The sequence below is a fragment of the Oncorhynchus keta genome, chromosome 20 (genome assembly GCF_023373465.1).
Source record: "Oncorhynchus keta strain PuntledgeMale-10-30-2019 chromosome 20, Oket_V2, whole genome shotgun sequence".
NCBI classification, from domain to species: Eukaryota; Metazoa; Chordata; class Actinopteri; order Salmoniformes; family Salmonidae; genus Oncorhynchus; species Oncorhynchus keta.
The window spans coordinates 23,550,468-23,565,467 of record NC_068440.1 but is presented as its reverse complement, the minus strand read 5'-3'; the positions used below and the strand labels follow the sequence as shown (position 1 = coordinate 23,565,467).

The 15,000-nt window shown below is 42.9% G+C and overlaps 1 protein-coding gene across 4 annotated transcripts in view; it reads left to right on the top strand.

The window, feature by feature from the left end:
- atxn1a (ataxin 1a) overlaps positions 1–15,000 on the top strand; it is a 209,329-nt gene that overhangs the window by 187,217 nt on the left and 7,112 nt on the right. For all 4 annotated transcript variants that reach the window (XM_052472459.1, XM_052472457.1, XM_052472458.1 and 1 more), the window contains one exon: positions 13,424–15,000. This exon is cut by the window's right edge and continues 804 nt beyond it. In XM_052472459.1, coding sequence (XP_052328419.1) covers positions 13,939–15,000 — 1,062 coding nt within the window. In that variant the 5' untranslated portion in view covers positions 13,424–13,938. The remainder of the gene's footprint in view (positions 1–13,423) is intronic.

The following is a 15,000-nucleotide window of genomic DNA, read 5'->3' as shown; positions in this document are numbered from 1 at the left end:
CTGCTGCCAATGACTGGAACTAATTGCAAAAATCTCTGAAGCTGGAGACTCATATATTCCTCACTAACTTTAAACATCAGCTATCTGAGCAGCTTACTGATCACTGCAACTGTACATAGCCCACCCAATCTTTTTTATTTTACTCTGCAAGTCAGTTAAGAACAAATTCTTATTTTCAATGACGGCCTAGGAACAGTGGGTAAACTGCCTGTTCAGGGGCAGAACGACAGATTTTGTACCTTGTCAGTTCGGGGATTTGAACTTGCAACCTTTCGGTTACTAGCCCAATGCTCTAACCACTAGGCTATCTACCTACCTCATTCCCATATTGTTTTTATTTACTTTTCTGCTCTTTTGCACACCACTATTTCTACTTGCACATCACCATCTGCTCATCTATCACCCCAGTGTTCATTTGCTAAATTGTAATTACTTCGCTACTATGGCCTATTTATTGCCTTACCTCCTCACTGTCACGCCTTGGTCTTAGTATTTTGTGTTTTCTTTAATTATTTGTTCAGGCCAGGGTGTGACATGGGTTTATTGTATTGTCGTATTGGGGTTTTTGTAGGCATTGGGATTGTGGTTGATTAGGGGTGTGTCTAGTATAGGCTTGGCTGCCTGAGGCGGTTCTCAATCAGAGTCAGGTGATTCTCGTTGTCTCTGATGGGGAACCGTATTTAGGTAGCCGGGGTTTCACTGTGTATTTCGTGGGTGATTGTTCCTGTCTTTGTGTAGTGTTCACCAGATAGGCTGTAATTAGGTTTTCACGTTCCGTTTGTTGTTTTGTATAAGTTATTTCATGTATCGCGATTGTTTCATTAAAGACATGAGTAACCACCACGCTGCATTTCGGTCCGACACTCACGCCATTTGCACACACTGTATATACAGTGGGGCAAAAAAGTATTTAGTCAGCCACCAATTGTGCAAGTTCTCCCACTTAAAAAGATGAGAGAGGCCTGTAATTTTCATCATAGGTACACTTCAACTATGATGGACAAAATGAGAAAAAAAATCCAGAAAATCACATTGTAGGATTTTTAATTAATTTATTTGCAAACTATGGTGGAAAATAAGTTTTAAAAAATAGTTGATCTGGACATTTCTGCCAAGTTATAAATAGCTCTCTAAGGTATTCAATGACTAACATGATGAGGAACTGATGATGCACTGCCCAATTTCTAAATTGCACCTTGTGCATTCTACTATTACAACTTTCAAGAGTAAGTTCAAAGCCAGACTGAGTTCCTTTAAAAAAATCAGTTTGGGAACAACTGGTTTAACGCAGAAAACGTGGTCATTAAATACAATGACCATAATCTATTGCGCGGCTACTTGTCCGGTCTATGTGGAGCAGACACGGAGAAGGAGAGAAGAGAGAGAAATGAGCGATGGAGAGGTATAGAGAGCAGTTGCTTCACAATTTATCTCTACCTGAAAATACATGGTCTAAGTGATTGATAGATGGTATTCAGCAGTTATAAAAGTATGCCTTATTTATAATATAATAATAATATATGCCATTTAGCTGACGCTTTTATCCAAAGCGACTTACAGTCATGTGTGCATACATTCTACGTATGGGTGGTCCCGGGAATCGAACCCACTACCCTGGCGTTACAAGCGCCATGCTCTACCAACTGAGCCACAGAAGGACCATTTACATTGAAGAACTACTAAAATAGTGATTTTACCAGGCAGCATAGGCAGCAGAGATGAGATGATGACTTGGAATGAAATATTAAAGTCAACAAATAAAACAAATGTAATATATACTAGAGGTCGACCGATTATGATTTTTCAACACCGATACCGATTTTTGGAGGCCCAAAAGGCCGATACCGATTAATCGGTCGATTTTTTGTTTTTTATTTTTAATAATGACAATTACAACAATACTGAATGAACACTTATTTTAACTTAATATAATACATCAATAAAATCAATTTAGCCACAAATAAATAATGAAATATGTTCAATTTGGTTTAAATAATGCAAGAACAAAGTGTTGGAGAAGAAAGTAAAAGTGCAATATGTGCCATGTAAGAAAGCTAACGTTTAAGTTCCTTGCTCATAACATGAGAACATATGAAAGCTGGTAGTTCCTTTTAACATGAGTCTTCATTTACATTTTACATTTAAGTCATTTAGCAGACGCTCTTATCCAGAGCTAATATATTCCCAGGTAAGATGTTTTAGGTTGTAGTTATTATAGGAATTATAGGACTATTTCTCTTTATACGATTTGTATTTCATATACCTTTGACTATTGGATGTTCTTATAGGCACTTTAGTATTGCCAGTGTAACAGTATAGCTTCCGTCCCTCTCCTCGCCGCTACCTGGGCTCGAACCAGGAACACATCGACAACAGCCTCCCTCAAAGCAGCGTTACCCATGCAGAGCAAGGGGAACAACTACTCCAAGTCTCAGAGCGAGTGACGTTTGAAACCTATTAGCTAACTACCTAGCCATTTCACATCGGTTACACCAGCCTAATCTCGGGAGGTTATAGGCTTGAAGTCATAAACAGCTCATTGCTTGAAGCACAGGGAAGAGCTGCTGGCAAAACGCACAAAAGTGCTGTTTGAATGAATGCTTACGAGCCTGCTGGTGCCTACCATCGCTCAGACTGCTCTATTAAATCATAGACTTAGTTATAACATAATAACACACAGAAATATGAACCTTAGGTCATTAATATGGTCGAATCCGTAAACTATCATCTCGAAAACAAAACGTTTATTCTTTCAGTGAAATATGGAACCGTTTGGTATTTTATCTAACGGGTGGCATCCCTAAGTCTAAATATTCTTGTTACATTTCACAACCTTCAATGTTATGTCATAATTACGTAACATTTTGGCAATATAGTTTGCAATGAGCCAGGCGGCCCAAACTGTTGCATATACCCTGACTCTGCGTGCAATGAACGCAAGAGAAATGACACAATTTCACCTGGTTAATTGTATTTTTTATTTTACCTTTATTTAACTAGGCAAGTCAGTTAAGAACAAATTCTTATTTTCAATGACGGCCTAGGAACAGTGGTTTAACTGCCTTGTTCAGAGGCAGAACGAAAGATTTGTACCTTGTCAGCTCTGGGATTCGAACTGGATTTCTTTTCGCTAAATATGCTAAGAAAGGCATTGATGTTTATGGTTAGGTACACGTTGGAGCAACTACAGTCCTTTTTCGCGAATGCGCACCGCAGCGATTATATACAACGCAGGACACGCTAGATAAACTAGTAATATCATCAACCATGTGTAGTTAACTAGTGATTATGATTGATTGATTGATTGTTTTTTATAAGATAAGTTTCATGCTAGCTAGCAACTTACCTTGGCTTACTGCATTCGTAACAGGCAGGCTCCTCGTGGAGTGCAATGAGAGGCAGGTGGTTAGAGCCTTGGATTAGTTAACTGTAAGGTTGCAAGAATGAATCCCTGAGCTGACAAGGTACAAATCTGTCGTTCTGCCCCTGAACAAGGCAGTTAACCCACCATTCCTAGGCCGTCATTGAAAATAAGAATGTGTTCTTAACTGACTTGCCTAGTTAAATAATGGTATAAAAAATATATATATATATTTAAATCGGCGTCCAAAAATACCGATTTCCGATTGTTATGAAAACTTGAAATCGGCCCTAATTAAACGGCCATTTTGATTAATCGGTCGACCTCTAATATACACATCAACTTGAATGTTTTATTAAAGTAAAGTATTGTGACTACATGATGGTTAATAAGTGATAAGCAATAACTACCACCATGGAACTTTTATACATTTTTTATTCTGTGTTATTACAGCATTCAACCCACATAATGCATAGTGCATTTAATGAAAAAAAGTATAATAACGAAACGGAAACTGAAAACCTTGATTATTTTTTTAGAATCGAACCGAAAACCGAACTGACTTCAAAAAGCTCTAATCACTCAGCACTATGCAGCGCAGAAGAAGAAAATGTGTGTGTGTGTGTGTGTGTGTGTGTGTGTGTGTGTGTGTGTGTGTGTGTGTGTGTGTGTGTGTGTGTGTGTGTGTGTGTGTGTGTGTGTGTGTGTGTGCACTCCATTTGATGACCCCTTGTGTTGTAGCACTGTGAAAACTCATAGATTATGGGCTCCTGTTTGAAACGCAAAAAAAACCATACACGCACACACCTACACGCACACACACACGCACACACACACACGCACACACAAACATACGCAGGGGGTTGCAATCAATATAGGGGGATATCAAACCAGCCATAACAGGATAAAACATGGGGTCTTTGTCCGTGTCGTTTGCTGCCAGTTGTCTTTACCAGTGGGTGGATAGGCGATAAAGCTATAGAACACACACACACACACACACACACACACACACACACACACACACACACACACACACACACACACACACACACACACACACACACACACACACACACACTAAAGCTTTAGTGCCTGTTCAGCTGTTGATATGGTTTAGCTGGCTGCAGTGTCTGCCTTCAAACAAGGTTGTGTACGTAAGCAATAAATAAAAGCTTAATGGCTGCACACAAACACACACACACACATACACACACACACACACACACACACACACACACACACACACACACACACACACACACACACACACACACACACACACACACACACACACACACACAAACACACACAAACACTGCCTATTTAGGTTTGGACTGAGTTAACAGTTAGCTGTGTTGATATGCTCAGCCTGTGTCTTAGTAGTGCCTGTCTAACCTGTCTCTTGTCAATGTTCATATCATTTTAGAATGTGTTTGCAGAGTGAAGTTGAATATGTGTCAGAAATCCAGAGGTAGTTGGGTTTCTGTGCAAGCATGTGTTAGCAAGGGCAGAGAAAGAGTGTGTGTGTGTGTATGGCTCATTTTGCATTTCAAACAGGGGCCCGTGATCTATGAGGTGTCGCAGTGCCACAGCACCAGGGGACGGAAGGCAGAGTGCATACCTTCCAAACACACAGACACACATTCGCAGCTTTGGTGGATGCTGCATGTGCGTGCACACACTCACCCACACACATATTTTGTGTGGAGCTGCCTGTACATTATTAATGAGCTTCACACGGAGTGTTCCCTCTCCCTCAGCGGGAGGTCCTCTCACTGACGCAGCACTCACAGTGCTCACAGATTGCAAAAATCGATGCCCACACACACGCGTCACACACACACACACGTCGCACCTAGGATGGGCATTGGCGTGCCATTTAACCCCAATAATCTCTTCTCTAGATGTAATGTGTGAAGGAGTTGTGTGGTTAGTATTCTCTTCCAGTGTGGTTAGTGTTCTCTTCCAGTGTGGTTAGTGTTCTCTTCCAGTGTGGTTAGTATTCTCTTCCAGTGTGGTTAGTGTTCTCTTCCAGTGTGGTTAGTATTCTCTTCCAGTGTGGTTAGTATTCTCTTCCAGTGTGGTTAGTATTCTCTTCCAGTGTGGTTAGTATTCTTTTCCAGTGTGGTTAGTGTTCTCTTCCAGTGTGGTTAGTGTTCTCTTCCAGTGTGGTTAGTGTTCTCTTCCAGTGTGGTCAGTATTCTCTTCCAGTGTGGTCAGTATTCTCTTCCAGTGTGGTTAGTATTCTCTTCCAGTGTGGTTAGTGTTCTCTTCCAGTGTGGTTAGTATTCTCTTCCAGTGTGGTTAGTATTCTTTTCCAGTGTGGTTAGTATTCTCTTCCAGTGTGGTTAGTATTCTCTTCCAGTGTGGTTAGTGTTCTCTTCCAGTGTGGTCAGTATTCTCTTCCAGTGTGGTCAGTATTCTCTTCCAGTGTGGTTAGTATTCTCTTCCAGTGTGGTTAGTGTTCTCTTCCAGTGTGGTTAGTGTTCTCTTCCAGTGTGGTTAGTATTCTCTTCCAGTGTGGTCAGTATTCTCTTCCAGTGTGGTTAGTGTTCTCTTCCAGTGTGGTTAGTATTCTCTTCCAGTGTGGTTAGTATTCTCTTCCAGTGTGTGGTTAGTATTCTCTTCCAGTGTGGTTAGTATTCTCTTCCAGTGTGGTTAGTATTCTCTTCCAGTGTGGTCAGTATTCTCTTCCAGTGTGGTCAGTATTCTCTTCCAGTGTGGTTAGTGTTCTCTTCCAGTGTGGTCAGTATTCTCTTCCAGTGTGGTCAGTATTCTCTTCCAGTGTGGTTAGTGTTCTCTTCCAGTGTGGTTAGTATTCTCTTCCAGTGTGGTTAGTATTCTCTTCCAGTGTGGTTAGTATTCTCTTCCAGTGTGGTTAGTATTCTCTTCCAGTGTGGTCAGTATTCTCTTCCAGTGTGGTTAGTGTTCTCTTCCAGTGTGGTCAGTATTCTCTTCCAGTGTGGTTAGTATTCTCTTCCAGTGTGGTTAGTGTTCTCTTCCAGTGTGGTCAGTATTCTCTTCCAGTGTGGTTAGTATTCTCTTCCAGTGTGGTTAGTATTCTCTTCCAGTGTGGTTAGTATTCTTTTCCAGTGTGGTTAGTATTCTCTTCCAGTGTGGTTAGTATTCTCTTCCAGTGTGGTTAGTGTTCTCTTCCAGTGTGGTTAGTATTCTCTTCCAGTGTGGTTAGTATTCTTTTCCAGTGTGGTTAGTATTCTCTTCCAGTGTGGTTAGTATTCTCTTCCAGTGTGGTTAGTGTTCTCTTCCAGTGTGGTCAGTATTCTCTTCCAGTGTGGTCAGTATTCTCTTCCAGTGTGGTTAGTATTCTCTTCCAGTGTGGTTAGTATTCTCTTCCAGTGTGGTTAGTATGCTCTTCCATTGTGGTTATTATTTTTAGAAACTTGTGTTTTCTATCCAAATCTACTAATAATATAATAATTACGTAACATTTTGGCAATATAGTTTGCAATGAGCCAGGCGGCCCAAACTGTTGCATATACTTCCAGTGCAATGAACGTTAGTAAATGACACAATTTCACCTGGTTAATTGTATTTTTATTTTACCTTTATTTAACTAGGCAAGTCAGTTAAGAACAAATTCTTATTTTCAATGACGGCCTAGGAACAGTGGTTTAACTGCCTTGTTCAGAGGCAGAACGAAAGATTCCTTGTCAGCTCTGGGATTCGAACTGGATTTCTTTTCAAATATGCTAAGTATTGATGTTTATGGTTAGTACACGTTGGAGCAACTACAGTCCTTTTTCTTCCAGTGTGGACACGCTAGATAAACTAGTAATATCATCAACCATGTGTAGTTAACTAGTGATTATGATTGATTGATTGATTGTTTTTTATAAGATAAGTTTCATGCTAGCTAGCAACTTACCTTGGCTTACTGCATTCGTAACAGGCAGGCTCCTCGTGGAGTGCAATGAGAGGCAGGTGGTTAGAGCCTTGGATTAGTTAACTGTAAGGTTGCAAGAATGAATCCCTGAGCTGACAAGGTACAAATCTGTCGTTCTGCCCCTGAACAAGGTTTAACCCACCATTCCTAGGCCGTCATTGAAAATAAGAATGTGTTCTTAACTGACTTGCCTGGTTAAATAATGGTATAAAAAAATATATATATATATTTAAATCGTGTGTTCAGTATTCTCTTCCAGTGTGGTTAGTATTCTCTTCCAGTGTGGTTAGTGTTCTCTTCCAGTGTGGTCAGTATTCTCTTCCAGTGTGGTCAGTATTCTCTTCCAGTGTGGTTAGTGTTCTCTTCCAGTGTGGTTAGTGTTCTCTTCCAGTTGGTTAGTATTCTCTTCCAGTGTGGTTAGTATTCTTTTCCAGTGTGGTTAGTGTTCTCTTCCAGTGTGGTCAGTATTCTCTTCCAGTGTGGTTAGTGTTCTCTTCCAGTGTGGTCAGTAATTTCTTCCAGTGTGGCAATATTCTCTTCCAGTGTGGTTAGTGTTCTCTTCCAGTGTGGTCAGTATTCTCTTCCAGTGTGGTCATATTCTCTTCCAGTGTGGTTAGTATTCTCTTCCAGTGTGGTTAGTGTTCTCTTCCAAATGTGGTTAGTATTCTCTTCCAGTGTGGTTAGTATTCTTTTCCAGTGTGGTTAGTATTCTCTTCCAGTGTGGTTAGTATTCTCTTCCAGTGTGGTTAGTGTTCTCTTCCAGTGTGGTCAGTATTCTCTTCCAGTGTGGTCAGTATTCTCTTCCAGTGTGGTTAGTATTCTCTTCCAGTGTGGTTAGTGTTCTCTTCCAGTGTGGTTAGTGTTCTCTTCCAGTGTGGTTAGTATTCTCTTCCAGTGGGTCATTTCTCTTCCAGTGTGGTTAGTGTTCTCTTCCAGTGTGGTCAGTATTCTCTTCCAGTGGTCAGTATTCTCTTCCAGTGTGGTTAGTATTCTCTTCCAGTGTGGTTAGTATTCTCTTCCAGTGTGGTTAGTATATCTCTTCCAGTGTGGTCAGTATTCTCTTCCAGTGTGGTCAGTATTCTCTTCCAGTGTGGTTAGTGTTCTCTTCCAGTGTGGTCAGTATTCTCTTCCAGTGTGGTCAGTATTCTCTTCCAGTGTGGTTAGTGTTCTCTTCCAGTGTGGTCAGTATTCTCTTCCAGTGTGGTCAGTATTCTCTTCCAGTGTGGTTAGTATTCTCTTCCAGTGTGGTTAGTGTTCTCTTCCAGTGTGGTTAGTATTCTCTTCCAGTGTGGTTAGTATTCTTTTCCAGTGTGGTTAGTATTCTTTCCAGTGTGGTTAGTTACTTCCAGTGTGGTTAGTGTTCTCTTCCAGTGTGGTTAGTATTCTCTTCCAGTGTGGTTAGTATTCTTTTCCAGTGTGGTTAGTGTTCTCTTCCAGTGTGGTCAGTATTCTCTTCCAGTGTGGTTAGTGTTCTCTTCCAGTGTGGTCAGTGTTCTCTTCCAGTGTGGTCAGTATTCTCTTCCAGTGTGGTTAGTGTTCTCTTCCAGTGTGGTTAACAGTATTCTCTTCCAGTGTGGTCAGTATTCTCTTCCAGTGTGGTTAGTATTCTCTTCCAGTGTGGTTAGTGTTCTCTTCCAGTGTGGTTAGTATTCTCTTCCAGTGTGGTTAGTATTCTCTTCCAGTGTGGTTAGTATTCTCTTCCAGTGTGGTTAGTATTCTCTTCCAGTGTGGTTAGTGTTCTCTTCCAGTGTGGTTAGTATTCTCTTCCAGTGTGGTTAGTATTCTCTTCCAGTGTGGTTAGTATTCTCTTCCAGTGTGGTTCTCTTCCAGTGTGGTTCTCTTCCAGTGTGGTTAGTGTTCTCTTCCAGTGTGGTCAGTATTCTCTTCCAGTGTGGTTAGTGTTCTCTTCCAGTGTGGTTAGTATTCTCTTCCAGTGTGGTCAGTATTCTCTTCCAGTGTGGTCAGTATTCTCTTCCAGTGTGGTTAGTATTCTCTTCCAGTGTGGTTAGTATTCTCTTCCAGTGTGGTCAGTATTCTCTTCCAGTGTGGTCAGTATTCTCTTCCAGTGTGGTTAGTATTCTCTTCCAGTGTGGTTAGTATTCTCTTCCAGTGTGGTTAGTGTTCTCTTCCAGTGTGGTTAGTATTCTTTCCAGTGTGGTCAGTATTCTCTTCCAGTGTGGTTAGTATTCTCTTCCAGTGTGGTTAGTATTCTCTTCCAGTGTGGTTAGTATTCTCTTCCAGTGTGGTCAGTATTCTCTTCCAGTGTGGTCAGTATTCTCTTCCAGTGTGGTTAGTGTTCTCTTCCAGTGTGGTCAGTATTCTCTTCCAGTGTGGTCAGTATTCTCTTCCAGTGTGGTTAGTGTTCTCTTCCAGTGTGGTTAGTATTCTCTTCCAGTGTGGTCAGTATTCTCTTCCAGTGTGGTTAGTATTCTCTTCCAGTGTGGTTAGTGTTCTCTTCCAGTGTGGTTGGTATTCTCTTCCAGTGTGGTTAGTATTCTTTTCCAGTGTGGTTAGTATTCTCTTCCAGTGTGGTTAGTGTTCTCTTCCAGTGTGGTTAGTATTCTCTTCCAGTGTGGTTAGTATTCTTTTCCAGTGTGGTTAGTATTCTCTTCCAGTGTGGTTAGTATTCTTTTCCAGTGTGGTTAGTGTTCTCTTCCAGTGTGGTCAGTATTCTCTTCCAGTGTGGTTAGTGTTCTCTTCCAGTGTGGTTAGTATTCTCTTCCAGTGTGGTCAGTATTCTCTTCCAGTGTGGTTAGTGTTCTCTTCCAGTGTGGTCAGTATTCTCTTCCAGTGTGGTCAGTATTCTCTTCCAGTGTGGTTAGTATTCTCTTCCAGTGTGGTTAGTGTTCTCTTCCAGTGTGGTTAGTATTCTCTTCCAGTGTGGTTAGTATTCTCTTCCAGTGTGGTTAGTATTCTCTTCCAGTGTGGTTAGTATTCTCTTCCAGTGTGGTTAGTGTTCTCTTCCAGTGTGGTCAGTATTCTCTTCCAGTGTGGTTAGTATTCTCTTCCAGTGTGGTTAGTATTCTCTTCCAGTGTGGTTAGTGTTCTCTTCCAGTGTGGTTAGTGTTCTCTTCCAGTGTGGTTAGTATTCTCTTCCAGTGTGGTCAGTATTCTCTTCCAGTGTGGTTAGTGTTCTCTTCCAGTGTGGTCAGTATTCTCTTCCAGTGTGGTTAGTATTCTCTTCCAGTGTGGTTAGTATTCTCTTCCAGTGTGGTTAGTATTCTCTTCCAGTGTGGTTAGTATTCTCTTCCAGTGTGGTCAGTATTCTCTTCCAGTGTGGTTAGTGTTCTCTTCCAGTGTGGTCAGTATTCTCTTCCAGTGTGGTCAGTATTCTCTTCCAGTGTGGTTAGTGTTCTCTTCCAGTGTGGTCAGTATTCTCTTCCAGTGTGGTTAGTATTCTCTTCCAGTGTGGTTAGTATTCTCTTCCAGTGTGGTCAGTATTCTCTTCCAGTGTGGTCAGTATTCTCTTCCAGTGTGGTTAGTGTTCTCTTCCAGTGTGGTCAGTATTCTCTTCCAGTGTGGTCAGTATTCTCTTCCAGTGTGGTTAGTGTTCTCTTCCAGTGTGGTCAGTATTCTCTTCCAGTGTGGTCAGTATTCTCTTCCAGTGTGGTTAGTGTTCTCTTCCAGTGTGGTTAGTATTCTCTTCCAGTGTGGTTAGTATTCTCTTCCAGTGTGGTTAGTATTCTCTTCCAGTGTGGTTAGTATTCTCTTCCAGTGTGGTTAGTATTCTCTTCCAGTGTGGTTAGTATTCTCTTCCAGTGTGGTTAGTATTCTTTTCCAGTGTGGTTAGTATTCTCTTCCAGTGTGGTTAGTATTCTCTTCCAGTGTGGTTAGTGTTCTCTTCCAGTGTGGTCAGTATTCTCTTCCAGTGTGGTCAGTATTCTCTTCCAGTGTGGTTAGTATTCTCTTCCAGTGTGGTTAGTGTTCTCTTCCAGTGTGGTTAGTATGCTCTTCCATTGTGGTTATTATTTTTAGAAACTTGTGTTTTCTATCCAAATCTACTAATAATATAATAATTACGTAACATTTTGGCAATATAGTTTGCAATGAGCCAGGCGGCCCAAACTGTTGCATATACCCTGACTCTGCGTGCAATGAACGCAAGAGAAATGACACAATTTCACCTGGTTAATTGTATTTTTTATTTTACCTTTATTTAACTAGGCAAGTCCGTTAAGAACAAATTCTTATTTTCAATGACGGCCTAGGAACAGTGGTTTAACTGCCTTGTTCAGAGGCAGAACGAAAGATTTGTACCTTGTCAGCTCTGGGATTCGAACTGGATTTCTTTTCGCTAAATATGCTAAGAAAGGCATTGATGTTTATGGTTAGGTACACGTTGGAGCAACTACAGTCCTTTTTCGCGAATGCGCACCGCAGCGATTATATACAACGCAGGACACGCTAGATAAACTAGTAATATCATCAACCATGTGTAGTTAACTAGTGATTATGATTGATTGATTGATTGTTTTTTATAAGATAAGTTTCATGCTAGCTAGCAACTTACCTTGGCTTACTGCATTCGTAACAGGCAGGCTCCTCGTGGAGTGCAATGAGAGGCAGGTGGTTAGAGCCTTGGATTAGTTAACTGTAAGGTTGCAAGAATGAATCCCTGAGCTGACAAGGTACAAATCTGTCGTTCTGCCCCTGAACAAGGCAGTTAACCCACCATTCCTAGGCCGTCATTGAAAATAAGAATGTGTTCTTAACTGACTTGCCTAGTTAAATAATGGTATAAAAAATATATATATATATTTAAATCGTGTGTGGTCAGTATTCTCTTCCAGTGTGGTCAGTATTCTCTTCCAGTGTGGTTAGTGTTCTCTTCCAGTGTGGTCAGTATTCTCTTCCAGTGTGGTCAGTATTCTCTTCCAGTGTGGTTAGTGTTCTCTTCCAGTGTGGTTAGTATTCTCTTCCAGTGTGGTTAGTATTCTTTTCCAGTGTGGTTAGTATTCTCTTCCAGTGTGGTTAGTATTCTCTTCCAGTGTGGTTAGTGTTCTCTTCCAGTGTGGTTAGTATTCTCTTCCAGTGTGGTTAGTATTCTTTTCCAGTGTGGTTAGTATTCTCTTCCAGTGTGGTTAGTATTCTCTTCCAGTGTGGTTAGTGTTCTCTTCCAGTGTGGTCAGTATTCTCTTCCAGTGTGGTCAGTATTCTCTTCCAGTGTGGTTAGTATTCTCTTCCAGTGTGGTTAGTGTTCTCTTCCAGTGTGGTTAGTATGCTCTTCCATTGTGGTTATTATTTTTAGAAACTTGTGTTTTCTATCCAAATCTACTAATAATATGCATATATTATATTCTTGGCATGAGTAACAGGAAGTTGAAATTGGCCACGCTATTTATCCAAAAGTAAAAATCCTGCCCCCTATACCTTAAAAAGTTAACAGCTTCTGCCCCCTGTACCTTAAAAAGTTAACAGCTTCTACCCCCAAGCCTGGGGTGGCAGGGTAGCCTAGTGGTTAGAGCGTTGGACTAATAACTGGAAGGTTGCAAGTTCAAACCCCTGAGCTGACAAGGTACAAGTCTTTTGTTCTACCCTGAACAGGCAGTTAATCCACTGTTCCTAGGCCGTCATTGAAAATAAGAATTTGTTCTTAACTGACTTGCCTAGTTAAATAAAGGTAAAATGTTTTAAAAAATAACAATGCTGAACAATTAATCAAATGGCCATCCAGACTATTTACATTGACACCCCCCCTTTGTTTCTAAACTGCTGCTTCTCGCTGTTTATTATCTATGCATAGTCACTTTACCCCTACCTACATGTATAAATGACCTCCACGAACCTGTACCCCTGCACATTGACTCGGTTATGGTACCCGCTGGATATCGTTATTTTATTGTGTTACTTAAAAAAAAAATTGAACTTTAGTTTATTTAGTAAATATTTTCTTAACTCTATTTCTTGAACTGCATTGTTGGTTAAGGGCTTGTAGTAAGGTCTATCTATAGCTGTTGTATTCGGCGCATGTGACAAATACAATTTGATTTGATTTGTGTGTGTGTGTGTGTGTGTGTGTGTGTGTGTGTGTGTGTGTGTGTGTGTGTGTGTGTGTGTGTGTGTGTGTGTGTGTGTGTGTGTGTGTGTGTGTGTGTGTGTGTGTGTGTGTGTGTGTGTGTGTTGGAGAGCCTAATGTGTGTTCTTCTTGTCCCCAGGTTCCCGCTGCCATCCAGGAGGCTCGCTCTCAGAGGGAAATGATTCCGCATGAAGTTGACGGACGGCTCTCTTCCTCTCTCCACGGAAACGGCAGGTGTGACTCTCGCTGCTCCCACGACAACAGCAGGTGTGCCCCTCTCTGCTTCTCGCTGAGCCAGAGCCAGGCGTCCGACAGACGCTGAGCTAAAGGACAGGACAGACCCCCTCCGTCCCTCTCTACTGCCTCCACCCTACCCCCTCTAACTTACCCCCTACCCCCTCTAACTTACCCCCTCCAACCTTCCAGTCCTCTGACCCCAGCCACCCACACAACCAGCAGGAGGGCCTATTCTGTCAACGAGGAAAAGCCAAGAGAGAGAGAGTGAGGGAGACAGCCAAAGACAGGAGTGAAATAGAGAGTTAACGAGGGAGAGACCGAGATAGGAACAGAAAGAGAGTTCTAAAGTGATAGTGTGAGAGAGACGAGCCAAGGCTAGTGTATGTAACAGGAAGTTGATAGAGAAAAGATAACAGTATGAAGTCCAACCAGGAGCGCAGCAACGAGTGTTTGCCCCCCAAGAAGAGAGATTTCCCAGCTAGCACTGTGGACGAGAGGCCCCTGGTGATGGCGCCTGCTAGTGAGAGCCAGCGCGGAGAGAACCTGGCATGGCTGGCCAGCGTAGCCAGCGGGCACAACAGTGGGCACGATAGAGACAGTGGTGGAGGTGGCCTCGATGGCAGTAGAGGTGGGCAGCGTATCAGCACTCCCATTGAGTCTGACGGGCCACAGTACAAACCGCTATGCTCCACCATCACAACACACACAGACTTCCTGGTCCCTTCCTCTATCTGTTCCATCTCCTCCTCCTCCTCTTCATCACATCAGTCCAGAGTTGTGACCACATCCCTCCCTGCCATGTACACTTCTGCTTTGTCCCAACCAGGGGGGACGATCCAGTACACCCAGCTGCCCCCCAACGTCCAGTTCATCAGTTCCCCTTACACAGGCCCCTACGCTGGCTACATCTCCTCCCAGCTCCTCTCTCCCCCTCCACCCACCTCCACATCCCAACGCTCCCACCCTGACCCATACCCCAACACCACCATCACCTCCCAGTCCCAGATCTCTGGTTCCTCTCTGAGCGTGGCCCCCCAGACTGCTCCCTCGCCACACGGTGGGACCCACCACCTGCCCCTCCACCTGCACTCCCACCCCCACCACACCCTGGCCCTCAGCGGGGGCTCCCAGGTGCTGGTCCAGTACACAGGCCCCGGTCCTGAGGGGCCCCTGACGAAGAGAGAGGAGGGCCGGCCCAGGGAGTTGCACAACGGAGATCAGAGGGGCCACTATGAGAGAAAGGAAAGCAAAGGAACCCCCTCCTCTTCTTCCTCCTCTTCCTCTCAGTACCACCAACTCCACCAGCAGCAGAGCGCGCAGCATCACTATGAGGCCTACACCTCCCATGATGCATCAGGGCAACGGACCTCACTAATGCTAGTGCCCAACAGCCGCGGAGGATCAGACAACCACAGCCCCGACAAACTACGGCCATCCGCCGCCTCGCACACAGAGAAAGGCAGCCTCCTTCTGGGTAAA